This window comes from Denticeps clupeoides, chromosome 3, assembly GCF_900700375.1.
Source record: "Denticeps clupeoides chromosome 3, fDenClu1.1, whole genome shotgun sequence".
Taxonomy (NCBI): Eukaryota; Metazoa; Chordata; class Actinopteri; order Clupeiformes; family Denticipitidae; genus Denticeps; species Denticeps clupeoides.
This window is the reverse complement of record NC_041709.1, coordinates 14137184-14156935: the sequence shown is the minus strand read 5'-3', so window position 1 is coordinate 14156935 and position 19752 is coordinate 14137184. Positions and strand designations below refer to the sequence as shown.

Genomic DNA, 19752 nt, shown 5'->3' with positions numbered 1-19752 from the left:
AGTTATACTGTATGTCAGTGGCAGAGGGCATGGGGCATTCTCATGGCACGGATTCAAATAGAGCAGAGGCCATTACCAGCGCCCAGATGGATTGAGGAGCATGGAACAGGAGTTGAGTGGGTAGGCCGGCGCGGAGACTGACAGCAGAACAGTGGAGCTCTGAAAGGCTGAGAGATGAGCTTGCAGTGATTGTGTGTTTGTGTGTGTGTGTGTGTGTGTGTGAGGCCAGATGGAGCCTCAGAGAATGATGAACTTGGTAGTACAGGAGGGGGAGTGGGTGTTGTGTGACTGAAAGACACTTGAGTTTCCGGGACGACAGATTTATGGATGCTTGTTGTGATTGAAAGAAGAATTTATTATCCAGTCTTTTTTTTTTTAAATGTGGAAATGGGTTTGAAGGTTGTTGACTAGAAACTGGAAATCTCCCGAACTGGGTGAAATGGGTGGAGTAGCAGGATACTCTGTCTTCCATTAATTATTAGCGCTGGTAATTGTAAACATGGTGGACTACCAGATGGAACCATTGTGAACAGAAGGGACACTGAAGTACCAGAGAAGTGGCACATGAGGTGCTAATGGAAGGTGAGGCAGGGGCAATGTTAAAGTGGGAGGGATGGGAGAGATCTGGACGCAGTGAGTGGTGGTAGGAGTGAGACTTTCGCAGAGGATGGATGGAAACACACTCCAGGGCAGGAGGGCGTCAGAATGGTAAATGCGGGTTCTCACGCTGATTAATGCTTTCTTGGCAAGAGCACATTAGGCCTCCAGTGTGGGACTGCTGGAGGACAGGATTGGGACATGGCTATAGAAGGGCCCTTCCCTAATCTTAAAAAAAGTGCCCGTTCAGCCACAGGATTTAACCAGTTCAAAATTAATTCAGTACAGCAGATAAATATCAGCCACCCACATTTGAGAATGCGTACGCCAAAAACCAGGTATGGTTTGGGTACATTCGATACATTTTCATCCATTGCTGGTTGATCAATGATCTGGTTAGTCAGTCAGCAATAACATTTTTTGCCAGGATCTGACCAGCAACACATTCATCTATTTTTATTTTTATTTCATGACCCCAGTGCTGGCCTTCCTATCTCAGGGGAATAGGATATACATGGCATACACGTCAGCTGAGAAAGTGAATGGATCTCAGTCAGCCTCAGTCGTTCCAGCTGATTCATGATAGTAGGACAGAGTGTAACTGACTTGTAATGCTTCAGACTCAGTTTCCCTTGGGACGCTGTCCTGGGTAGGACTGTACCTTCTCAGCTGTCAGGGGGCATTATCCTCTGTGGATGGGGATGGGGTGTGTCAGCTGCGAGCTACAGACTCCCGTTCAGTAAAATGTTTGTGTCTGATATTTACCTGGTAAGGCTGTCTGGGGAAAACATGGCTGCGGGGTACACCAACATGGACTTAAAGTTCACAAGTGCCCAGGAACTACCTATGACAAAATAAAGTCATTAAATACAACCTGTCACAATAGTCTTCTCTAGTCTGTGTCTGTCTGAAGATTGACAGGCCATGGCAGCATATACTGCCGGATTCTTCATGCTACTGAAATAGTGCCTGTCATTTTTTTTTGTGAATTCTTTTTTAACTTGGCCTTTCAGTGCAGCAGGCTCGTCATAATACAGATCACTTAGATCAACAAAGTCCAAAAAAGCACAGAACAGCTCTGTCAAAGGAACAGCGGCCCTGCATACTGCATTACTGTAATAATAAAACAAAACTGGAAGTACAGAAACCAGCAAACAGCGTACGTAATTCACAGTGATGTAATGAGACAGAATGAGCTCATGTAACAACGACACAAGGTGAGAGAAAAGCTAATGTTTCATTGCATTTTTCTTTTCTTTTTTTTAGTCACTACTATTTCTATTTTTACAAACATCACCCAGCGACAAACTGGATATAAATAGGAAACATCGGGTTGGGAAGGGGGGTTGTTTTCGCTTGTGGAGATCCGGCACTGGATGCTGGGTATCTATTTCATTGTTCGTTGTGCCTGATTGGGGTCAAAGCCCCCCTGGCTTTGGCTTGTCACCCGTGTGTCCGTCAGCACTAACAATGCATCTTGGAGTTGGTGGAAAAATTTGGTCTGTGCCGAGCGAAAGCCCCCCAGGACTTCTGCTCTACAGTCGTCCTCATCCTCTGGGGACTGGGGTTGGTGTTCAGTTTAAGCATGTAGGAAAACAAGGCCATTCACAACATGTAAAGTTCTTCTTCATTGATTATTTTTTTCTGTCGCTACATATGTCGTGATTGGTGGCAGAATTAGGTTTCCTAGTTCTAGTTTAGGTTTTCTAGTTGTTTTACCAGTCCATCACATTTGATTTATTAGGTTTTTCTTAAATTACGGAAAGTAATAATTTTTGTAATAGTTACATTTTAAACCCATTTACTATATGTAATCCATATCTTGTTTACTCTAGGGATTTCCTACTTTCAGAACATGTTACATTTCTTTACGCTTGCAGAATTTCAGATTTTGTGTAATAATCAAAATATCACAATTTTTCCTTTTTCATAGGAAATTGTAAACTTTAACTGCCGGAAACTGGTGGCCACCATGCCGCTGTTTGCCAATGCCGACCCCAACTTTGTGACAGGCATGTTGAGCAAACTGAAGTTTGAGGTGTTTCAGCCAAATGACTACATCATCCGTGAGGGCACCGTTGGGAAAAAGATGTACTTCATCCAGCATGGCGTGGCCAGCGTCATCACTAAATTCAACAAGGAAATGAAGCTCACCGACGGATCCTACTTTGGAGGTCAGTGTGTATTACACTTAATTACGTTTTTTTATGCAACCCCTTAAAACCTTACCATTGCCAGTTCATGTTATTGTTCAGTAGTTACACTACATTAGTAGTAACTATAAGGATTAAATGCATGAAACAGGATTTCTGAACAACTGGTGATGTAAACGTATAATGTCACAAACATATTCTCTGCCACAGGAAATAACATAGAACTAGTCTGTGGAGATTTCTAGCTATATTCTGTATTGTCACAAATGCAATTTCTTGAAAACCCTTGGCAACTGTGGCAGGAAAATAACTTTGCCATAAGCAAAGAAACCTTGAACAGAACCTGACACAACAGGGGACCCCATCTGCCTCTGGCCATCCTAGAGAAGGCAGCAGTGATGAGGTTATTGGGTGAGGGTTATAATGTATGTCGCTAGGGGGTTGCAAGTTTTGAAACTCTCCACCTATAGATAACATGCGTGCACTTCGTACTTTGTAATGTAACGTTTTTTTCTGGCATTATCTGGTACGGTATGCACTGAGCTCTTACATAATGATCATCTGCTCATTCAAAGGGGCAGAAACTCACCTTCTCTCCTACCCCCGAGGACTGACAGAGGTTGCACGTCTGTGGTTAGCATGGCACATTGAGCAAAAGTTCTTTGCACATTAACAAGGGAGTAATTCACCTTGCCAACAAACAAGAGCATTTAAAAATCCATTCAGCAATCTGAAGGATGTCATTTGACATCAAATATTGATTTATTTTGTATGTAAAAAAACAGACCCACAGAACTAAATATATGAGTATACAGGTTCAAACATGTTTATATAAATTTCATTCTTTAAATAGCTGATTTATGTTTTAAGTTTACATATTTCAACATTTTTTATTCTTTTTTGGCCTGTTAAGATTTAATAACACGGCATGTCTGGCTGCAGACACACAGGAGACACACAGGGTTCACAAAACAGAACAAAACAGGATTAAAGTGCCCTAAAGAAATCTGCAGACGAGCACATAAGAGAGAAAGCTAATCAGCCAAGGAGATACTCAAGAGGCGAAATTCACTCATTAAGCCACCACACTTTCCATCTCTCGCATCTGAATATCCAGAGGACCATGCTAATGTCAGTGTGAAATGAACACACTAATCAGTACTGTCAGCGCTGGACCTTCACTGTCCATCCCCATGGGCTATTAGGTGATTAGCATTCTATACTTCCATATAACCTCTGTTATGTCATCTTCTTTTTTTCTGGCACGGTGTGCCCCACCCACAGTAATCCGGTAATAGGAAAAGGAAATTAAAATGAAACAAAGCCTTTTCTGATTATCTTTTTTTTGGCCATCATGAAGGGTGTAGCTTGCTTTTTCCCCATGTTAAGTGATGATGCCAGCCACCTGCTCCAGTGGGCAGCCCATCTGGTGGGGATATTTTTACCCCATGGCATGAGCATGGCATTAACAGATCACTGCTGACTGGGCATCACAGCAGCTGGCCTTGCCAGGAAGTGTGCTCTTTACCTCCGTTGAATTACGGTACCTGCACTGGGGCCAACCAAGCTGAGTGAACTCTGACCTCAGCCCATACTGTACATCTGCTGCTAGCATTAGGTAACTCAGGCAGCTGTGTGCAGTAACAGTGGAGAATGAAAGGAAGAGCGAAAGTCTCTTCAGTCCAAATGTGATCTAAGAGTGTAATGGTCAAAATAACAGTCTATTGTCAAAGGAATAGGTAAACTTATACACATCTTCACTATTAAAAAAGAATATGTAGGACTGGTACTCTTGCAACGATAAGTGAAACTTTTCAAATGAGACATTATGCTATAATCACTGACATTTACATTTTTACATTTAAGGCATTTGGCAGACACCCTTATCCAGAGCAACTTTCAAGTTACCATCGATAAAGTGATAAGTTCAGGCCATCTGACCATCTTGTCCCATCTCCAGCACATCCATAAATCAATACATTGGTTGGTATATAGGCTGTGGTGCCACTGAGTAAAGCACAGTCCCCACACACTGCTCCCCAGGTGCCTGTCATGGCTGCCCACTGCTCATTAGGGGTGATGGGTTAAAAGCAGAGGACACATTTTATTGTGTCACTGTGTGCTGTGCTGTGTTTCACAATCACTTCACTTTCACATTTTCAGAAACACTCCTTCTAAGAAATTATCAATTATCAAATAATAATGTAATTATGAAGTTGTATTTGCTGATCCCCTGTGGGAAATGCCTTGTATGCAGCATCCAAGTGTCTGAAGTTGTTAACTATGTTTTTGTTGCCTTCATTTTTTCCCAAACATTATACTATCATTCAAGATTCCTTCAGAATTTTGATATTATTACATTCTGAAGGAAGCTCTTTAAACATCCTTCATTTGTGTCATGCCCTGGTTGAAAATGCAGGTTTAAAAACAGACTCTACCTAAAGCAACAAAAATTTATAGTACTACTAATGTCCATCAGTGCATTGATTTGATGGATTGATTTTAAAATGTGTGGGTCTCACTGTTACCATCCAGCAACATTAGTAGCCAATGAAACACATATAGAGAACATGAATTTGGATATTTTTCAGCACAACCAGAGTCACAAGTTATCTTTCTGGACATTTCAAAATGAAAATACATCTTTTTTTGAGATCAATAACATGAATGAACACATTTACTTTTGTTACTTTTAAATTTGGGATTGACAACCTTGTCTGACACATTATTGTTTGTTAAGGGTCAAGCAGTTCTCCTGCTTGTGTAAAACAATAAGTTGTGATCTTGGCATAACCAGACAGAAAATTTATTTAAATAAAAAATAACCATTCATCACGTACATTAAGAATAATACTGAAATATTTTCACCCTTATTTCTTTAGATAGGGCGGTGAGCCAGCATGCAGGCTCTTGAATGAGAAACCTTACGCATGGCAGAGAAAGTCAAGGACATCTAGGGAAATCCAGGAGTCACGTTACGTTTTATCCAGCCACTGACATATGGGGTGTTTTGCAGGGGATTAAAAAGATATTTTGCCATATTGCACTACTGGCATGGTTGGACAAAATTAAATGTTCACAAATTGAAAAGATCCCTGGGGTGTTACACAAGAGCATCAACCTGAATTAACCAATCTAAGATGAAGTAAACTGGTGAATTTAGCCCTGTTCCATAATTAACAGAGAGAAGTGCATGAGAGGGGATTAAATACATACCCACACATAAATACATACATAGACATACATACAAAATACGCAGCTATACTTTGCCTACTGTACTGTGGCCAGTGTGTCCTTGGTCATGGCTCACACTTTCTAAATGCTCCTTTAATTACGTTTTAAACCTTGGAACTGTAATTAACACAGTAATCACTCTAAAATGCATGAGTGCATCATACTGTTGAGGAATCAGAATCATTGTTTTATGTCCTAATCAAAGTCAATGGAGGTATCTGAAGAAGTCTGAGTAAACCGGCAAGGACTAAATACAATGGGAAAAGGACAGAGATCAAATAAATACAGGTTATGTTGTTCATTAACTTTCATGTGTGTGAACCATAATAAGGCATCTTTTAAATGCACATGCACAGTATGAGCAATGGGGTAAACGTGTATATGAACGTATACCATGTCCATGTTCTTCCTTATATGCAATCCACTTTATTTTACAGCCGTCAGCTGCAGCAGGCAATGGCTCTCATGCAAGTCATTAGCCAGACGACTTGTTGATGAATGGAGTGTATCGCTGCGGCGACAGCCGGCAAACTGCTGGCATGTTTGGGGGTTTATTTACATGTACATTACGTGTCGTTTTGTTTGCATCTCACACTGACACTGAGACTCACAGTCCATTTGTATGATAATCTGTTCTTGTGCTCAAGGTTGAGTTTCCCAGCCCTGTGTGATTTTTTTTTTTTAATATGAATATACATATTTATTTTCTGTATTTTGTAGAGATCTGCCTGTTGACAAAGGGTAGGCGCACAGCAAGCGTCCGTGCCGACACCTACTGCCGCCTCTTCTCTCTCTCGGTGGACCACTTCAACGAGGTGCTGGAGGAGTACCCCATGATGCGACGTGCCTTCGAGACCGTCGCCATCGACCGGCTCGACCGGATTGGTAAGATCCTGACACTCCGAAAGTGCCACACTGCCTGTGCCATCTCTTCGTGGTGTATGTCTGTCCTTCCTCCACCGCACTTTGTCTGCCATTGAGTGTTGCATGCTGAATGTAAACTGTCTGTATCTTCCTTCCTCCTCCTCTCACCTCTACTGGTTTGATTAAGATGGAAACCACTGAGGTAAATTTTTTTTTTTTGAAAAATTAGACAAAAAGTCGTGAGAGTGTTAACAATAGAAAGGCAGTGCATGTGGTTGTCCGAGAGGGGATCAGGCCACCCCGGTTTGCTTTCGGTTTGGTTTTGACTCCACTTGGACTGATGCTGAGTGGACGGAAGCTGAGTTCATCTGCATGTGCCTCTGCTCCATTCACTTGCACACCTGGGTATGAGCAGCACCCCAACCCCCTCTCCACAGCCAGCCTCGAAGAGCCCCCTTCACATGGGGCCTGGGCTGGAGATTATACGACCTTCACGCAGGGGCCTCTGAAGGGCCACTTGCTCTTGGCCCTCTCATGGCATGAGATGCCAGTCCTTTTCACTGAAAAAGTCCTTCAACTTTTTTTGTCTTCATTTTCACTTCAGTTCAATGAGATCTTACTTTAATCAAATATTAATATTATTCATTTGATTTCTGTTCTCTTTTGTTTCGTTTTTTTTTTTGTTTTGAAGAGGCACATGTGTGTGATGTTCAGTCTGCCTGTGGCAACAGTGTTCCTTTTAAGAAGAGTCTTCTTTTAATGCATTAAGAACAGTTTGAGGCAGTATCGACAGATATTAGAAAGTAGTATAAACACACTGCTCTGAATTAATTTGATTCATTTATTTATTATTTACATGTTGTTTCGTTCATTTATTCTTGTTCAAATCACTTTTCATGTCCACAGTACCTCTCCCAATGTAGACGCCATGTTGACCTCAAATTTTAGCTTGTTGTGAAGGGCTCAGAATGGGTGCAAGGTCTACATACAACATACAAGCACAGACTAGCGTTCTGCTGCCTTAATTTACTATTCTCATAAAACTCATTTGAAAAGTAGATCTTTCTAAAAGTTTCATGAAATATGTTTTGTGCATTTACAGCATAGTATATTTGATCAAACAAAACTCACCCATCAGCTGCATCATAGTATTAATTATTATTGAAACATTTGGATTCATGTGGAAATGTTGCCTTGAATTCTTTGTTTAAGCTTATAAAATGTTTCTTATTTGTTTTCTTTACTTTCTTCACCTTTTGTGCTTTTTTTTTTGCCTGTTACAGGCATGTTGAAATTGCTTTGTGCTATTATTGACAGCACTCTAATATTATTGTGACAATAGTGTCACAATAAAGATACATCATGCTCTGATTCAACCAATTTCATCTAGTTCATCCATACAAAAATAACAGTGATAACTTACTAAGTAATTCATCAGATAATGTGGAATATCTCCAACCAAGGACTGGCTTACATATAATTATTAATTAAATATATATATTTTAAATTTCTGTGCCCTCTGCCCTTCAAGTAAAAAAAAGAATTTAAAAGCAATCCTTTCAGTAAAGGATAAAACATTGACATTCATTGATTGATCAGAAATACATTTTGGACCAAAAAAGGGGTTTTGACTCATACAAGGGAAAATATTAAGAATGTTATGATTGGTGCTCGATGTACTGCATTTGGTGAAGTGCTTGACTGGAAAAAAATATATAAAAATAAATAAAACAAAACAATTCTATGCCTTGACAAGAATGAAATGTTTCACAATTGATGTATCTATCTCTATCCAAAAATTATTTAACCAGGAGTTCCTCTTGAGATGAGCACATCTCGTTTTCAAGAGTACCCTGGCCGACGAGTAGGCACCAGGTAAACTCCTCGTTCAGACCCCAGACCTCCCACACTGCAGCCACAACAAAGCATCCACAGACTGATACTGAGTGGGCTACCCACAATGTCGTCAGAAATAACAGTGCAGAATATGTCTGTCCCATGGATGATGTTGAAACACTACTTATTGGCATAAAAGAAAAGCTTGTGGCTTGTGCTTCAGTGTTTTAATTCAGATCATTTAACTTGCTTGCCAAATTATATATTCTACACATGCTTGACTGTTTTAAATTCATTCACTGTAACGCTATTTGTGTGTAATACAGTATTTTATATTATCATTGCATTATGTTACAAGGCTCCATTTTCATCCAGAAATGAAAACAAATATTCTTGTTCTCATCTGCTCATTTGTCACATGTATGTGTTAGAATGAGAAAATGTGACAGGAGGGATTTGGGAGCCGGGTTATATTGTGGCAGACCTATTATTAGGGATGTAATGTCAGCCGCCTGGCTAGGCGCTTGAGTGCAGCGATGCGCCCCCTCCACGCCTCACTATTCCTCTCATTAATTAGCCCGTGCAGGAGCTCACCTGCCGAGAGAACGTTGAATAAGAAATCAAAGGCGTGAAGTCAGATCGCCCCTTGATGAGCCTTTTCTCCTTATAATCCACTGCATCAATTTTAATCCACGACTACCTCATTTTACACCAGGCCAGGGACAACCAAGAGGGGTAAAATATAAAAAGCGCTGTTTGCTTCCAGGCTTATAAAATGTCTTGGGTGCTTTGAGGGCACAGGGAGCTAGGAATGACCGTGAGGACACTGGTTTGCTCAGAGAAAGCTCTCTAAGTGCCAGGCCAGTTGTGTTTGTAGATGAGCTTAAGGTCACAGCAATTGGACAGCGTTATGCTTTTATAACCTTGTGCTGAAATGTCTGACCTTAGTGTCACATTGAAGCGTCCAGCCTGTTCTGGAAGCTGCTGTATTATTCTTTTTTAGCTGTTAGGCAGTGTATCGACTTAGATCAAGGGGCGCTTCTTCTTCTTTGTCATATGGCTGAACTTAATCAATAATTGATCTTAATTAGCAGTAATAGACCCTTTGGAGATTAACAGTGGTGAAGGCATGCTGACGTGATGCGAATGAATGAATGAATGAATGAATGAATGAATCTTCAGGTATAAGATGTTGCAGAGGACTTGTGTGAAGTCTTGCCTCGAGGTTATTGATTTACCGCAGTAACGTAAGAAGAGAGTGAAGATGTGTAGAGGACATCAGCAGCATGGGTTAGTCATCATGAAATGTAATGCAGCAGTTAACCTTGTGACACATTGAGTGTGATGTCACTCCTCGCTGTACATTGTCACATGTGTCACATTGGAGTGTTGTGAGATGTGACAGATAGGAGAAGCTTACATTAAACGTAATGGCCAATTGTTATCGCAAAGGACACAAGGCTTATATCTGATTTATTTTTAATGTGTGGTTTTTGTTTAAGTCGACTAGCCGCACGTGGTTCATAATATAATTAATTTATTTTATATCATGAACAATTTCCCAATTATCAGATTATACCTCTGCAATAAATACTGGGGACAGAGATAATGGCGAATGGTGCAGTGTCCTGCAATGTTGGGACTAGTTTGTCCAGAGCACACAGTTGTTGACAAAATTATTACTAATTAAGTAATTAAGTTACTTTACCATTCAACGGATTAGGATCATTTAGAAATGTTTTTCTTTGAAGAAAATGAAATGGACTGAACTGAATTTGACTAGAAACAGTTTTCACGTGTGTTAAGACCAATGCAAAAGGTTTCAAATTAGCATTTAAAAAAGTGTCAGACTTGCATCAGTGAACACAGCATCCTTAGGAACTTGGTTGATGGGCCATCTGCATTTATGCAAATATTACATTCATTAACAGCCATTTCCAACTACCACAGATATTTACAATGTCTGCACAATGAATGTGTTGTTATTTTATCTGACAAAACAATGGTGTTCTATCAAAAAAGAGCACATTTCTAAATTTTCATAACTTACCATACATGACAGTATACATTTGTGTTGCTTGAATTTAGCTCTATGCCCCATTTCACAGGATGAATGGCATATTCCACTGTTATATATACATTTTATGTCTATATATTTACATATTAAATGTAGAATGATTTTGATGTGCCACATTTTTTCAACGTTTTGTGAATTTTAACTATTTTAATTGTTGCATGCCATTTGTCAATTGTTAGGTACTTGTTCTATTTTTATGTCAATGTTTTTTCTTTTCTGTCCTTCGTCATGATAAATGATGTCATAACGCCATGATAAAGTATTGACACACTGAAGGTGGCACTGTGATCTCAAGTGAATACATTTTTCTAGGTAAAGAATGCACATCAGATATTATTGTAAATGTCCATGCGCCACAAATCATTTAACATTTTTTAATTAAATTTATATTGATATTATTGATTATTTTTCAGAAACTAATTAAGTGTAAATTTTATATACATTTATTTTACATATATGTTCCTTATAATCTTTAATAGTAATCGAAACTATTATTAACAACATACTAAGCAATTTATTGAGATTAGGGCTAGTTTTATGATTTTTAAATTATATTGTTTTTAATTATATATGTTTTAATTGTTACAAATTGGTCAGTTGTGAGTTATTTTTGTCCATTATTTCTCTTTTTCTATTCATCGTCATTTTAAGTGTATCAATACACAGAATATTGCACTGTGATCTCAACTGATATCAACTGATAAGATATTATTGAGTTTTATATAAATGGTCATCTTCCACTAGTCGTGTAGCATTCAAAACAGATAATTGATTAAGGTTCAGAAATTAGTTGAGTAGTATTTTTCATGTAGACTTCTGAGCTTTGAGATTGAGCTGAACTTATTTTTCATCAACCAATGAGACAAAAAAGGCTGTTTTGGTAAGTACCAGTCAAGACTGATTCAGAAAATTCTCGGGAAACACAGTAACGTATGTCAACTTACAAGGCCTGTTTTATCCTCTTCTCTTTCTCTGTCCCTCTCTGCATCTCCTCACATCAGTGGTGTCAATAACATGTTGTGCTTGTGTTGTGCTCCAACATTTTCAGCATTTAACTTTGATCATTGCCATTCTTCAACCACCTTTTTGGATGCCATGTAAGTCTGGAGGCCCAAGTCTGTGTATTCCCAATTCTGGTAGCAGTAGCCCTAGCAGTGTGTTCATTTCTGCCGTATTCTCTGTTCTGTGTTAGTGCCAGCAAATGGAAGTAAATTGTACATTATGGCTGAGGCTCTGTTGCAATAAACAGGGGATCTTGTGGTTTCCCAGTGCACGGATGGCTTTAAGAAAATAATCAATCACACTTCGCGCAGCTGCCAAAACGCATCGGCCACTACTCCCCCACGCGATCATTGCCCCTGTGATTGTCGTCATGAACTGGCTGTGCTGAAGATGGGTCTGTCCTGGGGCTACCCAGCCAGCTCTCCGCGGACTCGCCCTTGTCTTTTTGGTGAAGCTTCCTGCTGTTAACTCCTGTCCAGCTGAATAAGTGCTGGCGCAATGACCGCAGCATCTCACCTTTTACCGCTGGCCCCCTTTATTACCCTACTGACAGTATATAAACAAAAAGGTTGCTGCCACAACAATTTGACTGACTGTATTTGAAGGCTACTGGGTTAGTGCTGCTTTCTGCTGGGCAATTCAAACAGTGAAAACGGCTAAGATGGATTTTTAAAAGCATAACAAGAAATGTTATTTAAATTTGCCTGGAGCATGAAAGAACCAATTATACAAAGAGCCTTTATACGGAAACAATTGGATTTTCCATGTCAGGACAATTACAACACAGTATTCAAACCCTTTTTATCATGCACATAGAAATCATTCTATATGTGTAGAATTTACATACATACTTTAAGTTGCCCTTGATAAGGGCATCTGATGAATGCAGTAAATGTAAATGTAAAATGGATGCATATTCATAGGCCAGATTTTTCACATCAGGGCTAGTTTTGTGATAATAATTGTATAATATTTTTTCCATCTATCTATAAACTGGAACCATTAATAAGAGCTGTCAGACTTAATGCCTTTGCTGATGCAGTGTAGTACAATTGCCTATGAGTCCAATTTTAAACCAGACACATATGCACTTTTTACTATAGATGGTCCAAAATTATAAGGGGAAAAAATAAAAATAAATTTATGTGCAGGTTGCTAAAATGTTACAAAGACATTCACTTTGTTAGGATGATGGCTTTGATTGCCCTACCAAGTAACATATGCGAAATAAATAAATCACAATTCTCAGACAGTGTTGATCATAACCATGAGTTCCTAACCAAGGTCCTCTTTACTTAGTTATGTTTACTAAACAAACGAATCAGTTTGCCAAGACCATGGCAGAGAGCAATAAGGAAAATGAATGGACTTTTCACAATCAAATGATACTTTGCCAAATCATGAAAACCCTCCCAATTTCTGCTGCAGTCTGTAAGAATGTCTAATAATTATTTGTAATTACTTTGCTGGCACTCAAACTTGTTATTAAACCTCATCCTGGGAGTGTCTGTCAACAGTCACCAGTAAATGCCTGACACGGAATCCCTAGTTCTCCCTTGAAAACTTCAATTCAGACAAGAGCGGTCAATCTCTGTACAACCCTACATGCCAGCCCTGATGAGGACACATTTGACAGGATGCGACACCGTTGATAGGATGAGACCAATTTCATGCCTCTGTGCATAGCAAAGTCATTTGTTAGCCTTAATTATCAGTGCCACGCCGCTCACTCTACTCCTGCACATGAGAAAGGAGTACAATTACAGGGCAATGAGCCTAGTGTGCCCTCGAAAAAGTCATTTTATTGATTTCTGAAGCAAGTCTTGCTCTGAAAGATCTTATTTGCCTTCAGATATATAATTCAGCATATAATGACCCTTATTTTTGGCTTCCCCTAGATTAAAATGACCTCCTTGATCCCTGGTGGTTCATCATTTTTTTAATGACATAAGGGCGCAGCCCATGTGTGATTGAAACGATTGTATGGCCATTACCATTGTGTTTGTGGTTGTTAGTTACCTCTAGTAATATTGATGTTCATTATGTAAAGTGCCTGTGTTTGTTATTGCGATAGACTAACCAAAAATGATTGAGAGATGAGAAGATAGATAAACATCATGTCTACTGTAAAATAGAGTGATGTTCACTTTCATTTCCATTTGCACTGTTGAGCATATAAATTCCATTTCATATACTTTTGTGGAGTCCAGTGCGTCCTGACAGCAAACCGCCGTGTGCTGAAGTCATGTCTCTGTTTGCCTCATTCCAGGGAAGAAGAACTCACTGTTGCTACAGAAGTTCCAGAAGGATCTGAACGCCGGCGTCTTCAACACGCAGGAGAACGAGCTGCTGAAACAGATCATCCGGCAGGACCGGGAGATGGTGATGATGGTGGACCGCAAGCAGTCGGTGACGGGGGTGAACTCCACGCCAATGTCCGGAAATTCCATTATTAACTCTCCGGCCCAGCCCCCGTTCGCCTCTGCCTTGGTGACCAACCAGTTCCAGCAGTCCACCCCCACCAGCTACAGCGCCTCGGCGACCATTGCCCCCACTGCCCGCATCATGGCCGCTTCTATGCAGGGCTGCTTCCCGGCATCCAGTGTTTCCCATGGCAACCTGAACTCGCCCAACCCACCCACACCTCTGCAGCAGGCAATCATGTCACCATGCTCCTTCACCGCGGCCGTGTGCAGCCCCCCAGTGCAGACCCCGCTGGCTGGCCGAACGTTCCAGTACGGTTCTCCGACCGCCTCGCAGCTGTCACTCATCCAGCAGCCCCTCCCACCACCACAGCAGCAGCTGCCCGCACAGGCCTCGCCTGCCTCGGTGGCACAGCAGCAGCAGCAGCCGTCCCCCCAACAGCAGCTGTCCTCCCCTCAGAGGAGCGAAGTCCATAAGAGCGCTCAGGCCCTCCAGTCCGGCAGCTTGAGTCGAGATGTGCGCCACCTCTCCGCCTCACAGCCCTCCCTGCCCCACGATACCTCACTGGTGACTCGGCCTCCGCACCCCGCGTCCGGGGAGTCGCTGGTCTCCATTCCTACGCCGGTGGCCTCCGCCGCTCCTCCGGTGGTCCCGGCCCCGGGCTCGGCCCTGCAGAGCGGCATCCGCACTACTGTCCCGCAGCGGGTCAGTCTTTTCCGCCAGATGTCGTCAGGAGCGCTACCTCCGGTGCGGGCAGCGCCGTCGACCGCCCAGCACAGAGATTCCACGAGTTCCAGAAGAGAGTCGGCGGTCTTGAGCAGTACAGAGACAGACCAAGACAAGATGCGTTTCTCCTCGAATTTATGATCTTGTTTTCATTTTTTCACTTTTTTTCCCCACTTTTTTTTAAAAACACTATGATTTATTTTATTCATTTTTATGGAGACACACAAAAAAGAAAAGAAAGACAGACTTGAGTATTTTTGCTTTTCTCCAAAAAATTCTGAAAAAACAACCTCATAGACACCCTGTACAGACTTCTCTTGTATTATATTTTAGACACATATCCTCTTCAACATAAGAATGTATATTATACAAATATCTATGTGTAAATCCAACTAGAATATTTGGCATTGCCTATTTGAAAAAAAGAAAATCTAGCATAAACATGAGTCTTCCTTTCTGAAAATATATACGTGTGTGTAAAGCGATTTCCATTTTATGATTGATCTTTGTTTTTCTGTTGTATTGTCTTTTCTTTTTTTTAACTGAAATGCAAGGTGATTCAAAGACATTTTTAAGAATCTATTTTTTTTAATGAAAGAAGATGAAAAAAAGTCCAACTCATACTCAGCAGCTTTGGCATCACTGTGGAAAAAAAAAAAAAAAACGAAATGCAAATGAACGGGGAGACCATCGATAAAGCACACCTGCTAATGCACGGTTGTACGTTCGGGAACTGCATTTCATCTCGGCAATAATGCAGAAAAAAAAAGTACGCAGGTGTCGGATTACATTCGCAATATTTTTCTGTTAAGCGGTGATCATTTGTTTAGACCACAGCAGTGTTAAGGGTCCAAAGGGAAAATGTTGATTTTTTTCTTCTTTTTTTTTTTTTTCGTGGTGTGCATGTTGGACATCAGATGGATGATGATGATTTATTTTATTTAATTTTTTTATTTTCATTTGAAAAATTAAAGGACATTATGTAATGTTGCTTAATGACTATGTGTACATTTATAATATTTATAAACTAAAGATTATCACCATTATGCAATAGACTGTGATATAAAGATTAACTATATATGTGTTGTAAATAGTTTTGTAGATTTAGTACTTACAGAAAAAATTATGTGTGGTGCATTCTCAGTCATGACAATGTCTTACTTCTATCAGCAACCCAGAGATCATCTATACTGTATGTGCATATTTACTGAAATAGTAAGAAGAAAAAATGCAGAAACCATCAGAGATAAACAAACCTTAATGCAATTTGTAGCTCTCATTAACAAAAAGATACGGCACTTCACAAAAATAACCAATTACTGCTGCTCGTCAGAACCCATAGATGGTCTACCTCATTGAAAAAAAATAATAATTTCAAGACAATTTGGGAAATAATCAATCCAGTACTGTGCTGTCACACCACCTACATTGTTGAGTTTGTAGTCAAATGCACTATGCTGTATAGTTGCTATGCATTTCTCAATGTTATTGTTATTCCTAATTTATTTGTTTTGTACTTATCTTTATCAGTGAGAATGCATGTGTGTGAATATAATACCCCGGTTTGAATTTTGGACATAGCATAGTACAATTAGCATAGCCTTTTTGGCAATACCTAGGGTTCTTGACAAAAAAATGTCTCAAGTTGTACATGCCTTCTTTTTTCAATATTTTTCAGTAAGTGGCAGTCTGGTATTAGGAGGAAATGTTGATACTAAAGTGTGAAAAACATTTTTAATGACAGAAACAACAAAAATTCCCTAATGGTTTTTAAATCACTGATACATTTCCCCTTCTGCCACCCAGAAATCAAAAACTAAAGATATCTCAGGAGCTAACAGCTGATTTGCATTAAGGTTTCAGTCTCTTGTGTTTGTGATTTCATCCTACCTGGGACTGACATTCTGAGCTGACTTAGTGTGCTGCGTTGGTGTGACTGGGGGTCCAATTACAAGTCACGGTAATGACATTGGCGAGGGTCAGCTGACCTCTGCAGAGATATGTAGTGCTTTCTTACAGGTTCAGCATGTTCCAAAATCTGAAATTTCAGCAAGTCCCTGATCGTTTTTCAGCTCCGTTTCGGATAACTAATGCATATTTTAGCATTGAGTCGAGTTGTACAGGTTGACAGGTGTGATAAGCAATGTCAGTCTGTATGACGTTACACCAGTGAAACTCAGCATGGGTCCTCAAACAAGTGTGGTCATGAAGCTAGTCTGTCTGGGAGTTGCTGTCTGTTTGTCGGTCATGGTAAGGCATAATCTATTTCAGCTCAGAGTCTTAAGATCCTCAGGAAAAATATTACAGAACCCCCCAAAAAAGCCATCTGTGTCCATATTGTATCAATACAGACCTCCCTCCATGTCATTAAAGCATGCATTGTCACAAATACTTAGAGATACTATTTAAAAAATGTTGACGTTAAATGTATTGTGAGATTGCGTTTTTTTTGTTTCATTTATTGTCTGCCTAGGCATTATTTGTGTGTAATGAAAGCATTGAATCTTCACAGAAAAGGACGTTCTTAAGTATTTGTGCCTAAACTATAGCCATGTTTCATCCTTCTTTTCCATCCTGAGTGTGAGCTGTGTGCACCAGTGCACCAACGCACAAACACACCTACACACCCGCATATACAAATGTAGACATTCAATGTTTCTGAAGGAGGAGGATGGGTGCTTGTGTTGGCCAAATGTGTTTCGATTAACTGATTACTGTAATCTGAATCCTAAAATGCAATGTGACCTGTTGTTGCACAAATGAAACCTCTGGGTCGGGGAATGGGGTGGGGGGGACGGGGTGTCGAGGGCTTACTAGAACTCTCGGAAAATGAAATAACATCGGTCACACCTTCTGTACAGTTAAATGCAAACTCTGTCGAATGTTGATATCACATCACTGCAGCATAATCCTACTGGAGCACCTTCATGACTTCCTTTGTAGCCACCAATGTTGGATTACGTATAATGTTGAGTGGAGAAAAAACTGGCCAAAGCGACAGACTTAAATTTTTTTTTTATTGCACTTTTCTTTCCGAACTTAAATCAGCAGAAGCTGATCTACTCAGTATACCTTTAAGTTGACATATAGTCTATTTAAGAACATTTACCTGGAATTACCTAGTTTCAGATCCTCCTGCCTTTTGTGAGGGCTTTAGAAGGGAGGGGCCCAATGTGTTAAATGCAACAAAAGTGCTTAACCTTGCTATGCCATAGAGTATAGGGACTAGTTATTTGGTTAGATAGTCACCAGTACCTTTGGTATCTGCTTTTTTTAACACTTGCCTTTGGAGGGTAACACTTCCCAGAAAACATGCTTTTGCACACCGTTCTGACCGTGGCTAGCAAGTATTCTGGACAGGGCATTATAGACCAACAAATAGACTCCATGACTAAAATAAATATTGCTAAGCAGTAACTAAATTATTCAAGAAACCAGCGTTTGTATTTTTATTTTTGTTTGGTTTTGTTTGTTTGTTTGTTTTTTTGTTGTTTTTTTTCAAAGAACAAATTTTAATGTTACAAAAGCAGCATATGAGGAGAAAAGGGAAAACAAACTCCACAGCGCAGAATTGTCAATTTAGCGTATTCTAAATGTTTACGTACGGTATGCAAAACCAAGCAAGGGACACGCTAGTGCAAGCCACAAGATCTTGTTCAGTTCTGACGACATTATCATTATGCTCATTCTATATAAACCACAGGCTTGGCTCAGTTAGGCTGTGAAGCTGTCAGATTCTGTTAGACCTCAGTGGCCTGGGGTGGAAAAAAATAGCCTGACTGAACTGAGTCCAGAACAAACAACTACTGTAGTTGGGTACTTGATCCAGAAAAAAGGAAACGATAAAATGTATACTTTCTTACAAACTATATGCAGACAAACGGTGTTTGTCACAAATTATTTGGAATTTTTTGTTGGTTTTATTTTGTTTGTTTGTAAATAATAAACCTTTAAAATATAGAGAAAAAAATAAAAGAAATATTGTCATTTAGCCACGAGTCTGTGTGTTTGCTTTTGTGATGTTATCTGACTCCTGGCCATATGAGAAACAGGTTGCACACACCTGTCTGCATGCTTTACAGTAGGAGAAATGCATGGAATTTTACATTGCATATTCCATTAATAGGAATGGTAAGTAATCATTTATTGCTGTTAATAACAGTATTTAAAATAAGTAGATTCTTTAAATAGAATATGAAGCACATGCTGTTCCAGACCACTCACCCACAAACTCTTGATTTATGCAAACTTGTTGATCAAGGTGGTAGTAGCCTAGTGGGTAACACACCTACAAAGTCACAGGTTCCACTTAATACCATTGTGTCCATGAGCAAGTGTCTCCAGGGGGGCTGGTCCTGTAACTACTGATTGTAAGTTGCTCTAGGTAAGAGTGCTAGGACTGTACCGTTGCGATAACAAGATAAGTGTCATGGCACCAGCGCGGGACCAGAATGTAAGCGTGTGTGGGAAGAAACGAGGAACCCCGGTGCAATTGGACACAAGGAGGCGGGTAAGTTTCCTCCAGTTTAATATGCGAATGAGAGCCGCCGTGAGCCGCAACACCACACGGATGTTGACATTCGCGTTCTAAGTTGAATTGGGAGATAGACAGGACGAGAGGAAAGAGATGAGAGGTGAGGACACAAACAGGATTTGTCTTACTTTGGTTTGCGTACTGTTGCCAAGTCATTTTCCAACAAAGGCAATCAATGACTGAGCAGCTGGCAGTGGCCATCTTGCCAATTTATGGGAGTCATGTTACCTCATCTCCATGTTGTTCCCTGTGACATGGATGGAATCATGTGACAACAAGCACCATTAAGGAGTTTCTGACATAAC

General features: G+C 40.2%; 1 protein-coding gene across 1 annotated transcript in view; it reads left to right on the top strand.

Annotated features, from left to right (window-relative positions):
- Nucleotides 1-18904, top strand: part of hcn1 (hyperpolarization activated cyclic nucleotide-gated potassium channel 1) — a 64881-nt gene extending 45977 nt beyond the window's left edge. The window contains exons 6-8 of the mRNA XM_028971956.1: nt 2531-2771; nt 6705-6869; nt 14033-18904. Coding sequence (XP_028827789.1) covers nt 2531-2771; nt 6705-6869; nt 14033-15054 — 1428 coding nt within the window. The 3' untranslated portion in view covers nt 15055-18904. The remainder of the gene's footprint in view (nt 1-2530; nt 2772-6704; nt 6870-14032) is intronic.
- Nucleotides 18905-19752: the final 848 nt, after the last annotated feature.